The sequence below is a fragment of the Apostichopus japonicus genome, chromosome 15, assembly GCF_037975245.1.
Source record: "Apostichopus japonicus isolate 1M-3 chromosome 15, ASM3797524v1, whole genome shotgun sequence".
NCBI classification, from domain to species: domain Eukaryota; kingdom Metazoa; phylum Echinodermata; class Holothuroidea; order Aspidochirotida; family Stichopodidae; genus Apostichopus; species Apostichopus japonicus.
Genome location: NC_092575.1, coordinates 24,991,199 through 25,012,705, shown reverse-complemented (window position 1 = coordinate 25,012,705; position 21,507 = coordinate 24,991,199). Strand labels below are relative to the sequence as shown.

General features: G+C 38.3%; 1 protein-coding gene across 1 annotated transcript; it reads left to right on the top strand.

Moving 5' to 3' along the window:
- Nucleotides 1–464: 464 nt before the first annotated feature.
- On the top strand, nucleotides 465–20,914 carry LOC139980931 (protein dispatched homolog 1-like). The gene is made up of 4 exons (XM_071992982.1): nucleotides 465–626; nucleotides 10,336–10,459; nucleotides 15,205–15,415; nucleotides 15,966–20,914. The coding sequence occupies exons 1-4, from the start codon at nucleotides 556–558 to the stop codon at nucleotides 18,524–18,526; spliced, it is 2,967 nt and encodes a 988-aa protein (XP_071849083.1). The 5' UTR covers nucleotides 465–555; the 3' UTR covers nucleotides 18,527–20,914.
- Nucleotides 20,915–21,507: the final 593 nt, after the last annotated feature.

Genomic DNA, 21,507 nt, shown 5'->3' with positions numbered 1-21,507 from the left:
TTTATAACTTCCCGGTGTGCTATTTGAAAAATGACCAAAAAAAAAGTATGTTGTTAAGTAAAATGTAAATTACACTCTGTGAAGAAATTGGAGGGTTTGTTTTCTGTCATTATTGTTCTTCTTTAAGTGATCTAAAATTGCTACAGTTTTCGCAGCACATGTACTTTCATTCAAAACGATGTTCTCTTACTGTTTTTTGTTTGTTTTTTGTGGCACTTTTCCAGAAGGAGAACACTTCGTCGGGTTGATATAGACGTGGAGTATGCCGCCTTTAATACACTTAAGACTTAACATTATATGAGAGACCATACAGGCAGCTGCTACTACGTTTCGACAAGTTCCCACTGCTCTTTGTTAAGACACCTCCTAATTGGTCAATATACTGTCAAAAATCAGTCATGTGGAAATAGTTATATGAGGTATATGACACATAAAAGACCTGTATATATGTATATATAGGCCTATGTGTAACACTCCACTGTACATTACTGTTGTGAACTGTTTTCGAAAGGCATTCACAGATACAATATCAAGAAATTATTGTCAGATTTTACCATGTCTGATCAAACGCCAGAAGATATCCAGGCAACAACAGAAGAAGATAATAAAGTTGGGTTTCTGTACGGGTAAGAATTATACATTGTATGATATCGCAACCGATTCACACAGAGAACACATTATAACTGCTGTAAATCTTAAAGTATTGTACCAAAGTAAAATCTGGATCGTGCTGATAAATATGATACATCGGTATACCACGTGCTATTAGGTTTACAGAAAGAACTCAGGATATATGTAATCCCAACAAATGCATTGAACTGAATTTGTTGGGGTTACACGTAACCCCAGTTCTTGCTGTAATCCTAATAGCACATGCTACCGATTTATCAGTACGATACAGTTTATACTTAAGTACAAAAAGATTTTACAGTAGTTACTGTGTTCTCTGTATGTATCGGGTGGATATCTTCTTAAAAAGCATAACATGTACTATGATAGACTTTTAAGAAACGCTGTTATCAGTCTAATTTGCAGTTGCCTTTTCATTACTTGAAAAACAAGTAAACATCTGAGGCCAGGGGGTAGGAGCCGGGGGGGGGGGCATTGGGGGCCCTCCCCCCACTTTTTTTCCAAAATAGCAAATGTGCCCAACTGGCAAATAAAATGTGCCCCTTTGATGAAGAACTGTCTTTTGGATAGCTTAAGCCTTTGTTAATTTTAATATTTTATTTGAATCATTCACGTGCACCGTAAAAGTATTGGTAGCATTCTAACACATCATATATATATTTAAATGTTATGGCCGGTGTGTATCGGTTTATGGCATTACGAGTGGTGGTTGTGAAAATGAGAACGTCCCCTTGTTGTGCCCCCCCCCACCACCACGTTTTGGAAGCTGCCTACCCCCTGTCTGAGGCTCATCAATTAATTTACTGGTTGGACTTTTTGGTCAATTAGGTCGTTGGTGCAAAACGGAAGGCAAATGGAAAACATATGACTTGTGCATTAACATGCTTATCATACAATGTCAGCTATATACAGCACGTTACAAATTTGGCAACGACAAATTGTGTTGTATGTTATTGAAGGCTGCTCTGGTTTTCACATGTGACGGTAAACTAGTTGGTTGAAATTTAGTCTTTAAAGCAATATATGTTAAAGATAGGTTATAGATTTCGAAACATTAAGAGCAATTGTATTTTCACCTCTTTCTTTTTCCTTTTGGGATGATATGGTACCACTTAGCTAGCCTATATACCAGATTCACTTATATAGGTCATAGCAAACTGGGTCACCCTGTATATATGTGTACGTGGAAAATATGGGTGAACTTCACGTTCATAACCGCTAATTAAGCAAGCAGTGGATGTGAATTTTTAAACATAAAACATAAATGTATACACTGTTAAATAAAAATATTTAGACAAAAAGAAAGAAAGAAAAAAGAAAGAAAGGCGTAATGTTAAGGTGAACGTTTGACTTTAAATTACTGTGGCACGCCGTTTGTACAATATTCACATTGTTTAATGGCTAACATTGCGGTAAACGTAATTTCGCATATGCATTCTTCGTTAGTTAACGTTCATTGTCCGTTTCTGTAAAATAACAGGACGCAATGAGCGACGGTAATTACACTTTATAACTGATTTGTATAATGTACGATACATCGGGACTCTGTCAAATTTGCATATTCATAGTAGAATTGTTACCCAAATGTTTGTAGGTTATCTTGTCTAGGTGATGTAGGTGCCAGCGTATGCACATAATATGTTTAATTAATCATGTCATTTTTTATCGCGTTTAAACTTGTTGGTTTTTTGTGCTAAACTTAAAGTTTTCTCAAGTTCTCGCAAATACACGGAGTTGGTATATATACCGCAAAGACACTTACAGGTAATTAAGCTGTCAATCTCCTTTAATTTAGAAGTCACAGATTGACTCGGCCTTTGTCTAAGATCTTGTGTAGCAGTATGTTCCCCTCGTAGGGAATCGTGATACACACCTGACGATGATCACACAGTCACACTCTCGATGCAATAGAGCACTGGGGTTGAGGGCGGATCAGCCTGTTCGTTGTGTGGTTTTCGTGCCCCGGTTCTTTCCTGGGGGACTTTTCTTAAGAAGCCACAGATTGACTACTTACGGAATGCATTACAGCCTTCCCGGCCATTTGGCTCAGATCATGTGTAGCATATGTTAACTTTCTATGGAAATCGCGATCTCGTTGATCTCACAGTGTCGATGCAAGGGGACTAGGGTTGATAGTGGATTAGTCGTTTGTATGTTTGTATTTCGTGCCCAAGTTCTTTCTTGGGTGAATTTTCTTGAAACGTTGATTCATTAATCTGTAAGGCAATATAGTGGCATTAGCGATTAAGGATTGATTGCTGGTTTCATTCCTGCCTAGTTCATTACATTGTGTCCAAGATGCTTTATCTCAATTGCCTCTCTCCACCCAGGGGTTAAATGGGTACCTTGTGAGGTAACTTGTCATTGGGCGCAGTATAACTGCAGCCACCTGGAGGGATTGTCTCTGGGACAGGTTATCGTTGACCAGGGGTAATATAACGTCTGTAAAGCGCTTTCAGACCTATCGCTGGTATAAAGCGCTATATGAACCGAATATTATTATTATACTCTTATTATAATAGTAGCAAAGGTCAACCAGATAAAAAGAAGGAATTCTGCATTAATGCCATGGTGTAAATTCACGACTTCAATGTACACGTTAAAAATATGTCGTACCGTTTTTCACAAACCGCTTTAAAATTACGTCTTAGCGCATTCGTTATGGCTGCGGGTATTCTGCCCTTAAAATTGCCTCTTTATTATAACTGTTTACTTTATGCACGGATGGATAACTGTCAATATATAAATCACAAAAAATAGTTGATTTAACTCTGCATAATTGGGTTCGTCGTATTCATCAAACCAACGTTGGGTAAAAACGTCATTGTAGGGTTAAATCCGGTTAGTTCAAAGTTCCAAGAGAATTGGGATATGTAAAAATGTTCACCCATACAGACAACGATGGTGATATATATATAAATATATATATATATATATATATATAAATATATATATATATATATATATATATATATATATACATATATATGTATATATATATATATATTTATATTTAATATATATATATATAAATATATATGCCCACCAATGAAGCATGCACGTGACACTCTGAAATCTCAGATGGGGGATTTATTTCCCCAGTTCTCATTAAAAAAAACCACTGTCAAATTGCCAACCATTTCCATTGTTGGACTGACCTCCAACATAAGCCCTGATATCTTAAAGGATAATATCATAAAACTGAATCATGAGATTGCTGAATTGTGTGAAAATTCTGAAAAAGAAATCTTTAACATCCTCGCTGTCAAGCCCCTCAGAAACGACCCCAAAACCTTCCAGGCATCTGTTAGAGTAAGCAACAACATTACAAAACTTATCCAGTGTAATTCTGATCGCATTTATGTGGGATCTCACTCCTGTAAAGTATATGACAGATTCTTTGTTAAGCGATGTAACTCTTGCCAGAAGTTTGGACATTTTGCCCGTGATTGTTTGGAAGCTAAAGTGTGTGCAATATGTGCAGAAGCACACGAAACCAAAGATTGTGACCACAAGGATGATGAGTCACCAAACTTTACCTGTGTAAATTGTAAGAAAGCCGACAATGATCGTCAGTTTACTCACGCTGCATTTTCGTTTTCCTGTCCTTGCTACATTAATGAGCAGAAAAAACTTCATAAAAGCATATCATTTTATAATTCTTCAAAAAACTAGAGACAGTAAATCAGGTCAATTCACCTTTGAAAATGGTCTGTTGGAATGTTAGGTCATTGAACAACAAAACTGAAGATGTCATGATATTTTTAACTGACAATAACATTGATATTGGACTCATTAGGGAAACTTGGTTCACTGATTACATTAATCCAACTACAAGTGTCATCAAAGAATTTGGCTACAATATTACCCATAGCTTCAGAACTAACCAACGCGGGGGCAGTGTTGCGATTATTTATAAACCTGACTTCGACGTTAAAACCATTTCTCTTGGAAACTTTACTTCATTTGAGTACACTTCACTCTTACTGAAGTGTAATAATAATTCGAAACTGCTGATAATCTCGCTATACCGGCTGCGGTCTGTTTTGGTTACATGGTTTTTACATGAATTTGATAACTTCCTGCAAGATGTGATGATCCATAATGATCATATTATTTTATGTGGTGATATGAATATTCATATTGATATCTCTACTGCCAAATCTTCTTCTCAATTTGCTGATGCTCTGAACTCATTTGGGCTTATACAGTACGTGAATTCACCTACACACAATCTTGGTCATACATTGGATGTTGTGGTTGCCAGTGAGCATCTTGTTGATCTAAAAACTGTTAACGTTCTGGATAATATTACGTTGAGCGACCATTTTCCTATTAAGTTTGATGTTTTACTCAGCTGCGATCAGCATCAGTATAAAGATATATCCTTTAGAAACGTGAAGTCTGTTGATGCAAAAGCCCTTTCCTGTGATATAAACCGTGAATTTTCCAACTACGAAGCAGTAACTACGAATTTCAAAGATGCAGTTGACATAGATAATTCAAAAATCGCTTTGATACTAGATAAACATGCCCCACTAGTGACCAGACGAATAAAAGTTGTTAACACGGAACCTTGGTTTGACACTGATTGTGTAAATCAGCGGCGTCTTCGAGGAAAGCAGAAAGGAAATGGCATAACTCTGGTCTAACTGTTGACAAAGACGTCTATCTTCAAGTTAGAAAGGACACTACGAACAATGGCACGTTCAAAGAAAAGGGATTTCTTTAGAATCAAGCTCCAAAATTGTGAGGGGAATTCCAAAGCCCTTCACAAATTTGTGCATAATTTCCTTGATAAAAATCAAACCAAAATCCTTCCACCTACTGTTTCTCTACAAACTCTTACAAATGACTTTAATGAGTATTTTAACGACAAAATAGCACAAATACGGTCTAATTTTCAGAACATTGACATAGATTCTGAACAACTTGATAATGCTTTTCGTGGAGTTGTCTTATCTCAGTTTGAACCTACCAGTATTGATGAGTTAAGGGAGATAATTAATGATACTGGAATTAAATGTTCCCCTAGTGACATATTTCCGAGAGATCTCCTACAAAGTAATATTGATTTTCTTCTTCATTGCATATGTCATCTCGTTAATTTGTCTCTCATCACTGGCAGCATGGATCTTTTTTGGGTAACTTGATTGAAAGAGTTGTTCTTAAACGATTGAATACTCACATGCACTCAAATAGCCTCAATATTTCCAGGCAATCTGCTTACAAAAAAATACCATAGTTCCGAAACCCTCCTTTTGAGAGTAACTAATGATATATTAGTTGCCAGTGACAGTGGACATGCCACTGTGCTTGTACTCCTTGACTTAAGCTCGGCTTTTGACACCATTGACCATAATGTACTTTTGTCTGTGTTATCTAATGAAATTGGTATTACTGGTATTGTCCTAAACTGGTTTAAAAGTTTTATTGTGGGCAGATCTCAAAGAGTTAGAATAGGGGGCTGTACTTCTGATCAGATTACTATTAAGTTTGGTGTGCCACAGGGATCTGTTTTGGGTCCGGTCTTATTTAACATCTATATTCGCGCACTTTACGCTGAAGTTTCTAGAAGGGGTTTAATATTCATGGTTTTGCAGATGATCACCAGGTTTATAAACACTTCAAGCACCATAATCAAGAATCAGTTCTGGTTGACTCTCTGCAATCCTCCTTTGGTTGTATCCAACGTTGGATGCGCAAATATTATTTGCAACTCAACCCCGGCAAGACCCAAATAATTGTATTTGGTCCCCCTACAATACTAAAACTGATTCACATCAAGGGTGTTATTCTTGACTCTGTTGATTGTGTACGTTTTGACCAAATTGTTCGTAACCTTGGTGTTCATTTTGACGATACCATGTCTTTTCGGCATCAAATATGTTCACTTAAATCCAGGTGCTTTAAAAGAATCATAGAAATATTTCTAAAATGCGATTTTATCTTACTAAGTCTGAGTTAAGCATTATTGTCCAATCCATGATTATTTCGCATATTGATTATTGTAACTCACTTTATTTTGGTATCAACCAACATTTATATGATCAACTCCAATCTATTCAAAATTTTGCTGCAAGATTGATATATGGTAAAAGTAGATATGATCATGTGACTGATCTATTCCATGATCTCCATTGGCTTAAAATCAAGGAGAGGGTGTACTTTAAAATAATTTTAATTGTGTTTAAAGTCTGTTAGAGGACTGGGTCCTAAATATATCCATGATATATTGGTAACCTATGACCGTAGCAGAAATAATTTATTGATAGAGCCTCGATTTAAATCCTCGAATGGGTATCGCTCGTTTGCCAAGGCTGGACCTAAATTGTGGAATAAGCTTCCTGACAGCCTTAAAGAAATCCAAAATACTGCTACTTTTAAGAGGCAATTTAAACACTACCTATTTGTAAATGGTTCTGATTTCAGCCAGAATCTCGACCAGGTTTAACTTCTGTATCGTTACCTTGGCATTTATTTAGTTGTTTTCCAGCACAGCAGTGCACACAGTTTACTGTAGTAGTTGTGCTTATAAGCCTTTATTATTATTATTATGATTATTATATATATATATATATATATATATATATATATATATATATATATATATATATATATATATATATATATATATATATATATAGCCTAGTGGTTAGGGTGTCCGCGTGCAGAGCGGAAGGCCCGTGGTTCGAATCCCGGTGGAGGCTGAAAGTTTTTCACTGTTCTTGATTTTCCAACTCATTACGATTTTCAGCGTCCATAGCCTAGTGGTTAGCAGGCGCTTATCCAGGATTTTCGAACCCGGGGTGCGCGAATTACTATCTAAGCGGAGCGCCACCATCGGTTGGCGCGGAGCGTACAAGAAAATTTTTGGTTTTGATACCCCCCAGATCACCGGAAATGGCACTTCTCGGGCTTGAAAATGACCAACCAGATGTACACTTTTGCCTGAGAACCAAGTATTTCCCAAAAGTTTTTTTTCCATCCATAACCTTTTTGAAGATTGTCACCAGTCACACATCATGTTCGACCTCATTGCATGTCCTATGGATCATTGCTTTTGTAGGTGATTCTACGTCACGGCCCACAATATCCGAAAGCCCCACTTTTCAAGGTTTTAAGCCCATTATTTGTTGAGAATTTGAAAATTCACATTTCTCGTGAATAAATTCACTTCAAAACATACCCATAATGTTGCACAAAATTCAATCTATGGATAACCAATATAGAGAAACCTCCTGCAACCTCTAACAGACTGGTAAAAATTGCACGAGTAGAGGAAAGTATGATGAATAATGTTGGTCAGGAAATTTTCGAAAATTCAGACAGAGTTAATTTATTGGTGTAGAAATATTGCAACCTCTTATAATGGCTATTGTAAAACTTGGTTGAAGGAACAGAAATATACCAGATATTTCCGATATCAGGTATATCGAAACCGAACACTACACACATAGGCGTAGGTCCCGTAGGAGGCGGGGGCTGCAGCCCCCCCCCCCCCCCGCAACCAATTTTTTTTCGGACACCTACTGAAAGAAAAATAAATAGCAATGAATAGCTTAAAAATTATCTCCGTGGTAATTAAAATAAAGTTCTAAGCTTGGCCGACATTACTACTGTAAAAGAGAGTTTTGACATAAATGGATCCGTATGCTTTTTCTCCATCTACATAAGATATTTCGTTGTTTACATTAGCATTTGGCGGTATACTGTGCAACTTTGACGTACCGTGCGGTACACGATGCCATGCAATATAATGACCGATGTTTGCTTATATGATATTGGCATCGATACGTTGAACGCGTGCTTTGCGCGCGAAAAATGTTGGCTTTTTTTTTCGGGCAAGTCATTACAGCCCCCAAATCCAATTGGGCTCCTATGCCTTTGACTACACACATAGACAGTTTTTGAGGCTGTTCATCGTGGAAAATGCATTTCAATGCTCACTGATATGATGTTATATCTGCTCTTTGCTTTACAAATTCGAACAGGCGTGTAGCGAGTAATTGCCTGTAGGCAAACTATCTAAGCGAAGCGCCACCATGAGTTGGCGCGAAGCGTACAAGAAAAATTTTGGCCGAAAATGCCTCCCAGATCGCTGGAAATGACACTTCCCAGGCCTTGTAAGTTGCACCTAAGCATTGTCTATTTTGAAATTACTAGCGATGTCATAAAGAAAATTTGCTCGGGGGGGGGGCGGTCCGGGGGGGGGCGGTCGCCCCCTTCCCGAAATGTTCCCCTACGACTCGGTCGAGTTCAAGACCAGCCACAGTTGGTTCCATATAGCACAATTCTACAATTGTTTAAGGCGTCCATACACACACACGCGTTATGATAGACCATACATAGTATTTATATAGATACATTAGTGAGAGAGGAAAAATGGAAACGTCAAAAATGGAGTTGTCGATGTAAGGGGTAGGGTGAGGCGCACACCCCTTCCGTAATCCTTGATCTGTCACTGGCTACCTGTGTATATAATAGGGATCAGCGCTTTAACTATGACTGTTCCTCTTTCTCTTCCCGAGGTCTTGGCTATCTTCTACTCCCTCCTTTCTCCTTTTTCCCTCTTTTTTTCTTTTTCTTTTCCCTTCCTTCCTCTCCTCCTTTTCTTTTTTCCCCCTCCTTTTCCCTTTTTTCTTCTCTTTTTTTCTCTCCTCTTTTCCTTACCCGGGGGGCGCGCGCCCCCAACGCCCCCCCCTGGATACGCACCTGGTTAGGGTGTCCGCATATAAAGCACAAATTATTTCGAATTGGTTAGCATCCTGTTTGATCTGTATAGATCCAAAAGCTTTTTTTTGAAAATGACAAATACATGGGAAAAATAAGGGGAAAAGTACCTACGTTACCAGTGTTGGTAATACCAATATTAGCTACTTTTGTTTTTTGTTTGTTTTGATGAATCGTCCCTTCGGTTAGTTTCATTGATAACGTATTTCAATTGGTAAGATTGATTTCTTAGGCAGCGAAGCAGAAATATTTGAGGTCAGGTTTGCTTTAAGTAAAGTAACTTGTCTGTTGTGTTTGCGGTAAATTCCTAAGCTAAAGGTTAAAAGCAAAGACATATTTGAATTGAATTGAATTTACTGTCCACAATCGGAAAATCGGCTTACACAGGATGTAAACGGAAAAAAAGAAGCAATAGTATAAGTATCAATAGACTGCGATACACATACAGTAATACAAACATATATTCAGTAAGTCTTACAAATAACAAGCTTATCTTCTCACTTGTGAATTAAATATATGGGATAGAACTAGGCACAAATGAGTATCTGTAGCGGGCTCTAATTATGCGTGGTGGGCATAAACGCAGTCCAGAGCGGTTGTATGATGTAGTGCTCAAACAAAGGGTGTGTTGGGTCTTGCATGGCATCCTTGTTATACAACCATTTGTGACAGTAACAAAAAACACTAAGACGCCGAAACGGGTGGGGCATATATGACACACCGATAATTGGAACAATCATAGAGTTATCTACGAAACATGGGCAATTCTTAGAATTATTCTTAATATAATGAGAATAAGAAGGTTCGATAGGAATCTGGTTGATTTCAATTTGAAAAGAAAGATGCATCATATCCCATTTAATATCCTGATAGGATAATGAAACTGGAGAAATGATGAGACTAAAAATTGAATCTTTCTTCCTATTTAGAGGCAGAAATCTCCAATTACGGGTTTCTTTTCTGCTCTTTCAGGTATTCGAAGTCAATAGATCGTTTTCCTATTCTTATCAGCGTGTTGCTCTTCCTAGTTACTGCGAGCGGTGGGACAATCGCTTTCCTTATTCATGGAATACCAAATTTTGATGAGCCGATTTTGGTGAGTTTCCCTTATATACTAAGTTATGGTAGCCCCTGCAGTGAAGGTTGCAGTTTAGTTAGGGTGACGTTTTGTTGTAAACTTTTATTACAATTTTGAATGTTTTAAAACTAATTTTGGAGGATTTGAGCTGATTCAATACAGCACTGAGGCAGGTAGTTGTCAGGCAACCATAGCGCTCCTAACGTATCTTTATTGAGAAAGTATACGATGGCTTCCTATATATATGTCTAATACTGGAAGATAAAGTGTACATGCTGAAAAGCAATTAACGTGGATGTCTCGGGTTACTATGACACCGGCAGGCCATACTCATTCAAAATCTCATAGTTCATGTGCTTGCTTCTTCACAGACAAGATTTGTCTTTTTCATGAACAATCACATTTACTCTCAGCTTGTCAAATTTCCAAAGTCTCGCTCTCTTCACGTAAATTCTCGCCTCATCCGTCAAGATGAACGTAAACATGTTACAACCTTAAAGAGGCCATGACACGAAAAATCCAACTCATCGAGAGTAACTTCCTCTGAATCTATGAGAAAATCTATGTTGAAAACTATCCTCAACACCTTGAAAACCTCAAGGACTAATTAGTAATTAACGTTTTAATATTCGCATCCGAAAATAGATATCTGAGAATGCGATTTCACAACAAGACAATGATGACGTCATGTTAGGAACACACGTGCAAAGCCCAGGCATGTATCGGATACGCGACGATCATACCGTTCCATATATACAGTACACGCACATTTACACTGAGAGAACAACCACTGTATTACGCTATATCGTTAGAAATTTCAAGTTTGTTTTACAACTGTTGTAAACTATCCGAGAGAAATGCCGGTCCGTTGTGTTGTTGGGGGCTGCATAAATATCATTACCCATGCAATTAGCCTTCATCCATGGCTGAAGGACGAAAAACACACGGCGATTATGACCAAGTTAGTGCACAACACCAGCGCCGATTTCACTGGGCCTAGCCAGTATGCAGCTCCGAATGAAGCGAACACTTCACGGAAGCATACTACGATCCCTCCTTTTTGTTATGAAATAAAACAAATGGACTTTAACGGTTCGACATAAAAGAGTCATTCTTCTGTCAAGTAATCCACAAAAAACTACTCTGAAGACCAGATCGGGGAACAGGAAACCTCCAATGGGGCAAGTGGCGATCCTTAGGAGATAGCGCGCCGAGCACTAGTAGTACTATAGTATTAGCGTTACTACACTGAAGTCGCAATAGACGAAGAGATTTTACTGTATCATCTAAATTAACACCCCCTTCATTGCTCTATTGTATACTAATAAGCTATGAGGTTAGCTTCAGAAGCGATGGGTTACATCTTCTTGTGAACAAATCTCAGTAATTTCTTATTCCTATTCCAGGAAAACCATTTTTTATGTTGTGGAGGGAGTGGGGGTAATGGGGATGGGTCAAAATAGGTAGGTGAAAAGATTTTATTCCAAAGGGTGTTTAATTAAATCTCAAAGCGATTTATTTTAAAGTCACAGAGCCAAAAATTCACACAACATAGTTCAAGTGTTAAATCATTGAACAAAACTTATTCAATATCAGTTCTAGACAGTCATTCTGGACAATCTGAACTAACATTAACAACAATCATTGTATTATATGACATAAAAGTAAAACTGTACTTTCCATAAACATTATCATTCTTAAATTACACTAATGTAATTTGTGACATCAAAGGAGGTTAAAAGAAAACAACTTACATGAATTTTTTGGCTTTAAGCCTACAAAGCAGTTGCATGTCCATCGCTATCAATCGTTGTTGTGACAAATTAATTAGAATAATCCAGAAGCAAATACAATAAAGGGTTATTTAAACCAAGAAACACTGCACGAAGTAACTCACATGCAAAAATGTTACACAAGCACGACGACACGTACAACACTGATGGGCAATGTGAAACACAGCATGACACGCATCAAAACAATCGAAGACCATTAACAGGGTGTACAGCTGAGTTTTTGAAGAAAGACTACAAAACAAACCAACTGCTGCTGAAGAAACAAAGTCTAAACATTCAAGAGTTCTGCTGCCTCCATTGGTCTTTATTATGACTTTTCTGTCAAATATCATTGGTGATATGGATATTTTGGCTTCCAGATTAAAGGTACAAATCAAACGTCTGGGAGGTAAATGCCCCTAAAAAGGTCAATGCCCGTTCCCTTATGCACATATTATATGACATCACGGTCACGCCAATACTTGTGTCCAAATGCTTCAAAACATGCCTTTTCTTTCATTGTTGATGTTGGGTCTGGAAAATAACCTTTTCATCCTGAATTAAAAGTCTTGAATTTCAATATATCAACACTGAGGGAACCCTGACGGATTGATAATCCAACACAATCGTAGTTTAGAAAAGGTGTTTCTGGAGGAATTTCTCAACCAAGGCTTCCTATACAATGAGTTTTCTCCTGGCAACTTGAATCCAGTGTAATGACCATTGGCTGGAAAATCACTTCTGATCCTTTGGACTGCACATGAGGGTAGCACAACCCTGACGTGTCTTGCTAGGAACCCCAAGTATCATTGCACCTGTTGGCCGTAGGCTATGTATCTGTACTGCCTGGGAAAAAAATTACGAAAGTTCAAAATGTATTAATGTTGGCCATGATGTCCACAATAACAAGCAGGCATACAATGTACAGTTATGGTTACATTTGTTGTGATTTTACACCTTCCATGTATCATGAAACATTCTTTTGTTTCAGAAAATTGATTTGCAAAACTCCAGGCCAAAGTACTAGCCAAGTAATAATGAGTATGAAATAACACATATGCCTACCTAGCATGGCTGCATAATGCAACTTACATCCCCGAGCCAAACTTTCGAGAAACTTTCAGTATGCAACCAACCCTACTAGTACTACACACTCTACATATGGGTTGTAAGTTACCGTAACACAACGCAGAATACGGTTTAGGGTGTTCCGCGAATTCCAACAACACATGCACAAAATGGACTGGATTTTGTTTTTAAATGCTTCGTTAATAAATTCTTACCACGTTGTATGTTCCTTGCAATGGTTTCGAACGGATTTCTTCTTCGATATGTTGTGGAGCTTCAATTTCGGCTCGTTTAACAGGCTCGAACTGATACGATTCTAACACCTCAGGTCCACCCTCAACGTTCGGTTCAATATTGGCATGATCATCGCCTTCACTCTCTGCTTCGAATATGAGAAAGGGCACTCTAATTATAGCCCAATTTCACTGCCTAGTGAAGAACCATTATCACTTTGAACTTCGGTTGCCGCAATTGGTTCTGGATCCGCCATTTCACAGGAAATTTTGATTTGATATCGCACTTGTGATCGGTGTTTTGTTTGGTAACTACTAGTGGTATGTGTACTTGTCTACTGTGTACGTGAATGGTATGTTCGGAGGATCGTAAAGCAGCGACAACAAATGTGTTCAAAACGTGACGTCACATGACGTCATGCGAATCGGAAAATTTTCGAGTAAACAAAGTTTCAAACGCCGAAAAGGGTAAATTCATTCTCAATTTTCGACTTGAAAAATCAAGTTTTAAACTGGCAGATTGGTTGATACATGTTCTAGAGAACATTCTTTGATGGATCCCAAAAATATAGGACTTTGACATTTTCGTGTCATGGCCACTTTAATAATCGGTCTTTGCGGAGCCCGGGAGGAGAGCTCGCATGTGTTCTTCACTATAGTAGTTCCTAATTACTGGCTTCTAAGTTCTAAGGTTACGGGCGGAACAGAGGTACAACATTCATTTCAATTCTCTCAGTTGGCTACACGCGTTTCCGATTATCCCACAAGCCAACAAATGATTTCAGAGACGCAACTCGCGTTACGGAGATAAGCATCTGACGTGTGATATTCCGAGAGAGCTTCTGCACAGCCTACTTGGAGATTTTCCGGAAACGATAATGAGTCAAATTAAGGATTAATGGGAATAAAATAATATGTAAATCTATCATAGAGTCAGTTACGCTGGACGCCTGCAGAGACTTGAGATGCATTTTATCATGTTAATTTGACATGTCATGTTTCTTGGACATTGCATTTGGCTCGCCTTGTTGCGTTCGAGTTCGTTGGCCTTAAGCCTCGGAGAAGTTACAGCTTGTTCTCTTTATCGTGAGAGAATAAATCCCCTGATTCTATTCCACACTTCTATCCGCATGTTCCCATTAATATACTATTAGAAGAACCGAGCCATTACAGAACACTTTCAATACCCTACCGTCAAACAAACGCTATAGTTCAGGCACTTATTTGCCACTTCCTTTTCTTCGTTCTCAAGTTTATTTAGTTGACGATCTTTGAATATTTGCTCAAAAGGTACCGTGACGAACTACATTTGGTGTCCGCCAACGGTCACATCGCTTCCGCGCTAGTCCAAGAGAAGTATCAAAGTGAATTAAACCAAATCAGATGGTGGTAGGAAAGCCTTGGTACTCGGCGTAATTCATATCGGCCTACATTGCGGCTACTCATATCTATATATACGGCTATTAAACCCGAAACCTGCCATTTTTCCATATGGATATATATATCTTTGAAAAATTGCTTAGATTCCTAGCGCAACCCTCGGTTGTGTAATGATTGTCACCTGTTTTAGAATGGTCCGAAACAGATCTGTCTGTCCACAATAAGAAATATCATCATCATCAAGTCTTTTTCATGACATGAATGATTACGTGTCATGTTAATATCGTCCCATCAACTTCATTGTCATCAGGGTTTTGAAACTCGCGGAACTACCTTAAGTTCCAGAGACTTAGCGTTCGTGAAACTGCTTCAACAGAATCAAGATGACTTGTCTCCTGTTCCATACACCGAGGATGATAATCTCTCTGAAGTGTTAGCCTTGCAACGTAGATCTTCCAACTGGAATAACGAGGAGAGAGGAAAACGACAAACATCACCAGTGAATAAATGTCCATTGCCAAGTAAGTTTGAAAGAATTTGACTGTTGGCAGGAAATATTTCATTACGTATGTGTAATGAACAATGAACTGTTGAAGGCATTCACCTAAAGCGATTCACGTAAATGCGACGAAATCAGTTTCCTTAAACTGCAGTCTTAGTGATACGTCCCATTATGACACACTTATACGACAAATTTTAAGAAACCATATTATTAACACGATACTTATAATTAATTTTTATTTGTGTAATAATTAAACTGCTATATACGTTTCATAGATATATCTATTGTTAACTATTCCACTTCTACGCTCGGATCATCCACGCGTTACAATAAGGAAAATGTAGAGATTCTATTCACTTCAGTTGCTATAAGTTATTTATTTGTCAAAAAATGGTATATAAGACAGTGTTAAGAATTCCTTTATAATTACATCATAGCAACTTTGCAAAGTGGACCGCAGGTGTATGAATATCTCCTACTTCCGTCTCAAAAGGCAATATTTTATTTATGACTTTACGTTTGGTTTGATAGAAATGAATTAACAAATATTATTTCGTTTTGTTTTATAGGTGATTTCAATATGAAGATCGTTTTTGAATCATCTAACGGTGCCTCGTCTCTATTTGAATTAGAGCATCTAAAATCAATTTGTCGCCAGGAAAGCAAATTGATTCGCCAGCACGAAGCTTTCCTCTCTGGCTGTTTTATGAAAACGGTGTCAGGACCGGTAACCGAAGAATGCTGTCCGACTTGGTCCTTAGGTTACGCTGTGGCATTGCTGAATAATAAAACATTTTGTGAAAACATCACTCAAATCGATGTGGGGAGGGCTAAAGATATTTTAATTCCTTGCTCGGAGTTTTACATTTCTGGTGCATTAACCGAATGCTTGAATTCAAAAGATTCTTGTGCCGATATACCAAAAGATTGCACAACGAATGGAATAGTCCACACGATCTTTCACTATCTAACTCCGGTACAATTTGCGAGTAATTTAAATAACGGAAACGATGCCTTAACATATACTGTGTCTTTTTCTCCGTTCATAACATGCGTGTTTCAATCCTGCCAAGAGAGAGTAGAAATAATCTACAAAGATAGTTTTCAGGACACCAAATGTACTGATGACTCGATCACAAAAATAGTGGCTCTTGACTTTACACTCAAAAGTAAAATTTTTAGCGATCTGTTGATTTCTGATTTTTTCTATCTGGCGTTGGGAACATTGCTGGTATTTGTAATCATTTGGGTGTACACTCGTTCATTATTAATCACATTCGGATCCATTTTGAATATGATATTTTCTGTGACATTTGCTTACTTTTTTTATTCCGTTGTTTTCAATGTTCCGTTTTTCCCATTCGCCAACTTTGCAAGTCTTATACTCATCCTTGGTATTGGAGCAGATGACACATTTGTCTTTGTCGATCTTTGGAGAGCTGCTCAAATTAAATATGGAACACTTCCTGAGAAACGAGTACTCGTGCTTGAAGACTCCACCCGTCACGCCTTAAAAACGCTTTTCGTTACCAGCTTTACTACATCATCTGCCTTGTATGTGACCACTTTATCCAATATCATTGCAATCAAATGTTTCGCGGTCTTCGCGGGAACTGTCGTTGGCGCCAATTATCTTTACACCGTCACATGGCTACCGTGCATGATGGTTATCCATGACAAATACTTTGTGATAAAAGAGCGTCATCAAGATGGGGAGAAGGTGAATTGTTGGAAGCGTTTAATTTGTTGTCTTCACAATGTTGATAAATATTACAAGTATCTGCTCATTGCACCAAAGTTTTTCTTTAACGTCGTACTACCAAAATTGATCACGACTGTAAGATCCTTTTGGATTTCGATATTTCTGCTGATGGGTGTAGCTGGTCTGGTGGCCATATTTTATTATCCCAAACTAAAGTTGACTGAAGGTTCAGAAATTCAATTGCTTTCGGACAAACATCCTTTTGAAAAGTATGTCAAGATGTACTCACCCAATTTGGCTTTTGAAAGTTCGGAAGGAATTCATTTCAATTTGGCATTTGTTTGGGGAATATTACCAACCACTGACTCAAATTCATGGGACCCATCTGATTTTGGATCACTAGAATTGGATCCAAATTTCAATTTTGGAAGCAATGATAGCCAAATATGGTTAGCAGAATTTTGCAAGAATATTAAACTGCAAAGTTTCTTTAACGAAGATCAAAACAATTTTTGTTACATCGATGAGTTTCAAGAATGGATGAGAAAACCTTGTTCATCTTTCAACGGAGACCCTTGTTGCGAAAATCTTCACTTTCCATTTCGAACGGAAACATTTAATTATTGCGTTGTCAAGTTTATGTTGAACTTTTGTAGTAGGAAGCAATGTTCCAGCTACACGCCCGGTTTAAGATTTGACCGTGACAATTCGATCAAAGCAATGTATTTAAATTTGGAAAGTAGTGTATTACTTAATTATCAATTTACCCCAGTAGACGAATTCTGGGGAAATGTATCTTCATTTATGAAAGAGCAGATGTCTCGGGCTCCGACAGGATTGCGAGGAGGTTGGGCGTACTCCCAGGTACATGCCCAGTTAATATTCTACGATTTACAACAGGGTCTCACTTATAGCACGACCATGACACTCCTTGTATCGCTTACAGTAGCTTTTGCGGTATTAGTTTTAACGACAAGAAATATTTACATATCGATTTACGCCATTGTGACCATAACCTTTATTGTGTTTTCGACCATAGGATGTCTTGTTGTTATTGGGTGGGAGTTAAATATCTTCGAATCACTGACGTTCACACTTGCAGTTGGACTGGCAGTCGATTTTACTGTGCATTACGGTGTTGCGTACATAGTCGCACCATTCGCTGATCGCAGGAAACGCGTGCTCTTCGCAATTGAAGTTTTAGGACCTTCGGTTGCCGTGGCATCGGTTTCCACGCTTACAGCAGGTGCCATAATGATTTCTGCAGTGGTCAGAATCTACGCACAAATCGGAATGTTCCTAGTAATTATCATAGCAAATAGTTGGATGTTTTCAACATTTTTCTTTTTGTCACTGTGTTTTGTGATAGGCCCTAACGGAGAAGCTGGTAAGTTGTCCGTAGCAAGGTTTAGTGATCTGCTGTGTTAAAGCCCAGTCACATCTCACCGGATTGCAATAACGGAGAGGGAACGAAGACAAAAAATGGCACTCCGTTGATGTACGTTAGTATCCGTTTAGTATGCGGTTCTCCTCCGTCCGTTTACGTTTCATTACCGGGAGGGTCCGGTTTGTCCGGTGTCGATTTTGAACATGCATAAAACTTGGAACGGACATCCACCGAAAAATGTCTCCGTTATTTATTCGTTACTAATCCGTTAAGCTTCCGTTTTATCAGTTTCTCATGCATGCGTTTTGTTCGTTCTGTATGCGTTTGGCATACTGTATTTCTCCGTTCGTCTCTGGTTATTGCTATTGCTCACCGGATCATTAACGGACAAAGAACGGATGAAACGTAGAAGTACAGTACCTATACCGTATATTCGACGTACGCTAACGTAGAAATAACGGAAGTGTAAATGAATAGAACTGACAATGAACGGATAGGTAACGGACGTTACACGGAAGAAACGGAAGAACTCAGGCCAGGAAAGTATAACAGACGGACATAGAACGGAGATGCAGCGTACCTCCACCTTGTCCACTCCAAGCGTCCCACGCCTCATTCTGCTCCTATAACCTCTACCGTCAACACCTACATCATGGACCCTTCAGAAAGATTCAAGCTTCAGAACACACTGTCAGCTTTAAAAGCACAGATGCTTATCATTGAAGCCAACATCAAAACCAATGAACAAGTTAAGAAGAGAAGGAAGAGACGTGCTCGGCGTAAATGCTGGTCTAGGGCCTGGCTTGGTCCACAGAGAAGACGGCAGTTTAGTCTTTATGACCAACCATGGAGCTCGTTTATAGCTCCATGGACCAACTAATGCAGGAGCTGCGAATGGAAGACCAAAATCTTTCATCAGCTTCATGGGGATGCCCCCTGATTTTGGGGCACTCCGGAGGCCCAGGTTTTAGACCGTTTCTTCTCCGTTGCTAGTCCGGTATGTCCGTTACTTTTCCGGTACTCCTACGTTTTGTATGTTCTTTATCCGTTAATTGTCCGTTGTAAATTCGTTACTATCCGTTGGTGTTCGTTAGTTCGTTCGTTGTTATTCCGTTGTTCGTCCGTTGCTGTCCGTCCCTTGTACGTTTGTAATCCGTTTTCACCGTTGAACGTCCGGTACGCTGCAACCCCCAGATGCATGCGCGACAACTTTTGCCAACGGAAATAACCGGATGACTGTTTTTCGCGCGTACTCTTGTCCGTTCGTGCAATCCGGTGAGATGTGACTGGGCCTTTATATACGACGTTTAACTAAACTGGCGTTTGCAAAGATACGCAGATCATAAAAATATTAAGGGTCTCGTCAAGTTACAAAGTCAGCTTTTGAGGAGTGGTTGTTATGGATGGAATGGACGCAGCGGTCTTAGAGGGCAGAGCAGGATGAGTGGGCTGGCGGGGTGTGTGAAATGGGTAAAGGGGTTGACATGGGTTGAGTGGGTGTCATTTCACATTCCAGCAACCACAATATTGGTCAAAGTGTAAGTATTACAAATGACAAATGATTTGCTTTCAATTTTTAATTTAATTTCTTTTATTGTACGTATAAGTCTTTATTTGTTTTTAATTGGAAAATGTGGATGTGGATCTTTCTTCTACATTCATTTTACAATGTGTTCGTTCACAAAGATATGAATTTTAATCACAATGTGTGTTGTTACATGTTGTATCTACAGCCATGCATCCAAGGGAAGTAGCTCTTGTCATGCAATCAGTTTACTTGCCTTTATTATATGCATGTTAAATTATATCTTTTACATCTTTTGTATGTTTGTTTGGCCGTTTAAATTTTTATATGAAAAGAGGGCACAGAGGGAAGGGAGTTTGAAGCGGATGCAATACGGAATGCAATAAACTAAGAGTAAAACGGTCCGTTCGACTTCAGTCAGTTTAGTATACTTCTTATATATACAGTACACGTAACATATATTGTTTGTTGACAATGCGAGATATTAGGGCATATTGCACGGTATTGTCCACGTAGTATGGATAAGTCACATCATGGTAGAGGGCCTGGTCGTAGCTGGGGAAAGGGATATGTATACTTACCATTCTTTAAACTAGAAAGATCCAGTACTGCGGGAAGAATTCTGGATCTTGAAGCAACATTCTTAATTAATGCCCGAATATATATGTTAGTGAGTTGACTCATGGTTTTTCTGAATACGTAGATAATTATTGCAAGATGGACATCATTAATGTTCCGTGTTATGTTCTTGTAGATACCGGTGCTGACGAATGTGATGCGACGCATCAGTTATGAAATACCCGTATGTGGAAAATACTATTTAACTCGTATAAAGGCTTTCTCAAAACTGCTAAAATAGAAAGAGTGGCTTTAGTGGGCACTATCTTTGTAAAATAGATATTTCAGATAAAGTCTTGCTATCTTGGTCATGTGCTTTATCAGTTAAATGATTTATATATAGTCCTAAGGTTTTCATTTGATATCGCTTGCAGTAAGACAAGTGTTTAGTACCTATAGCTTTATAAATTAAAGAGTAAACAATTAAATTCATCCATTTTGTTTATTGCTTCAAATAAACTCCGAGGAAAAATGGTATTTACTTGACCAATTATAGATGAAATCGTTCATAAAAATACAAAGAAAAAGACATCAAAATGGAAAATTTAATATAGAGATAGGGTGGAGAATTGCTGAGAAGAAAAAAACAAAACATCAACAACACTTGCGGTTACCGTAACGGTTGTGAATGTTTCTACAAAGATCACTTTACTGCAAAAATGGATTATGTGAAAACGGATATGTTTGTGATCAGACACAATGCATGGTCAAGATTGTTAGCTGGTTCGTATGGCATTTAATTCAGTAAAACCGCATGCACATTTATTATTCAAAACATATATATATATATATATATTATAATGCAGAGATGAAAAGAGAAACATGACTTTGCAAGACGGAGGGGAAGAACTACCCGCAGATATCATGAATACTATTTGA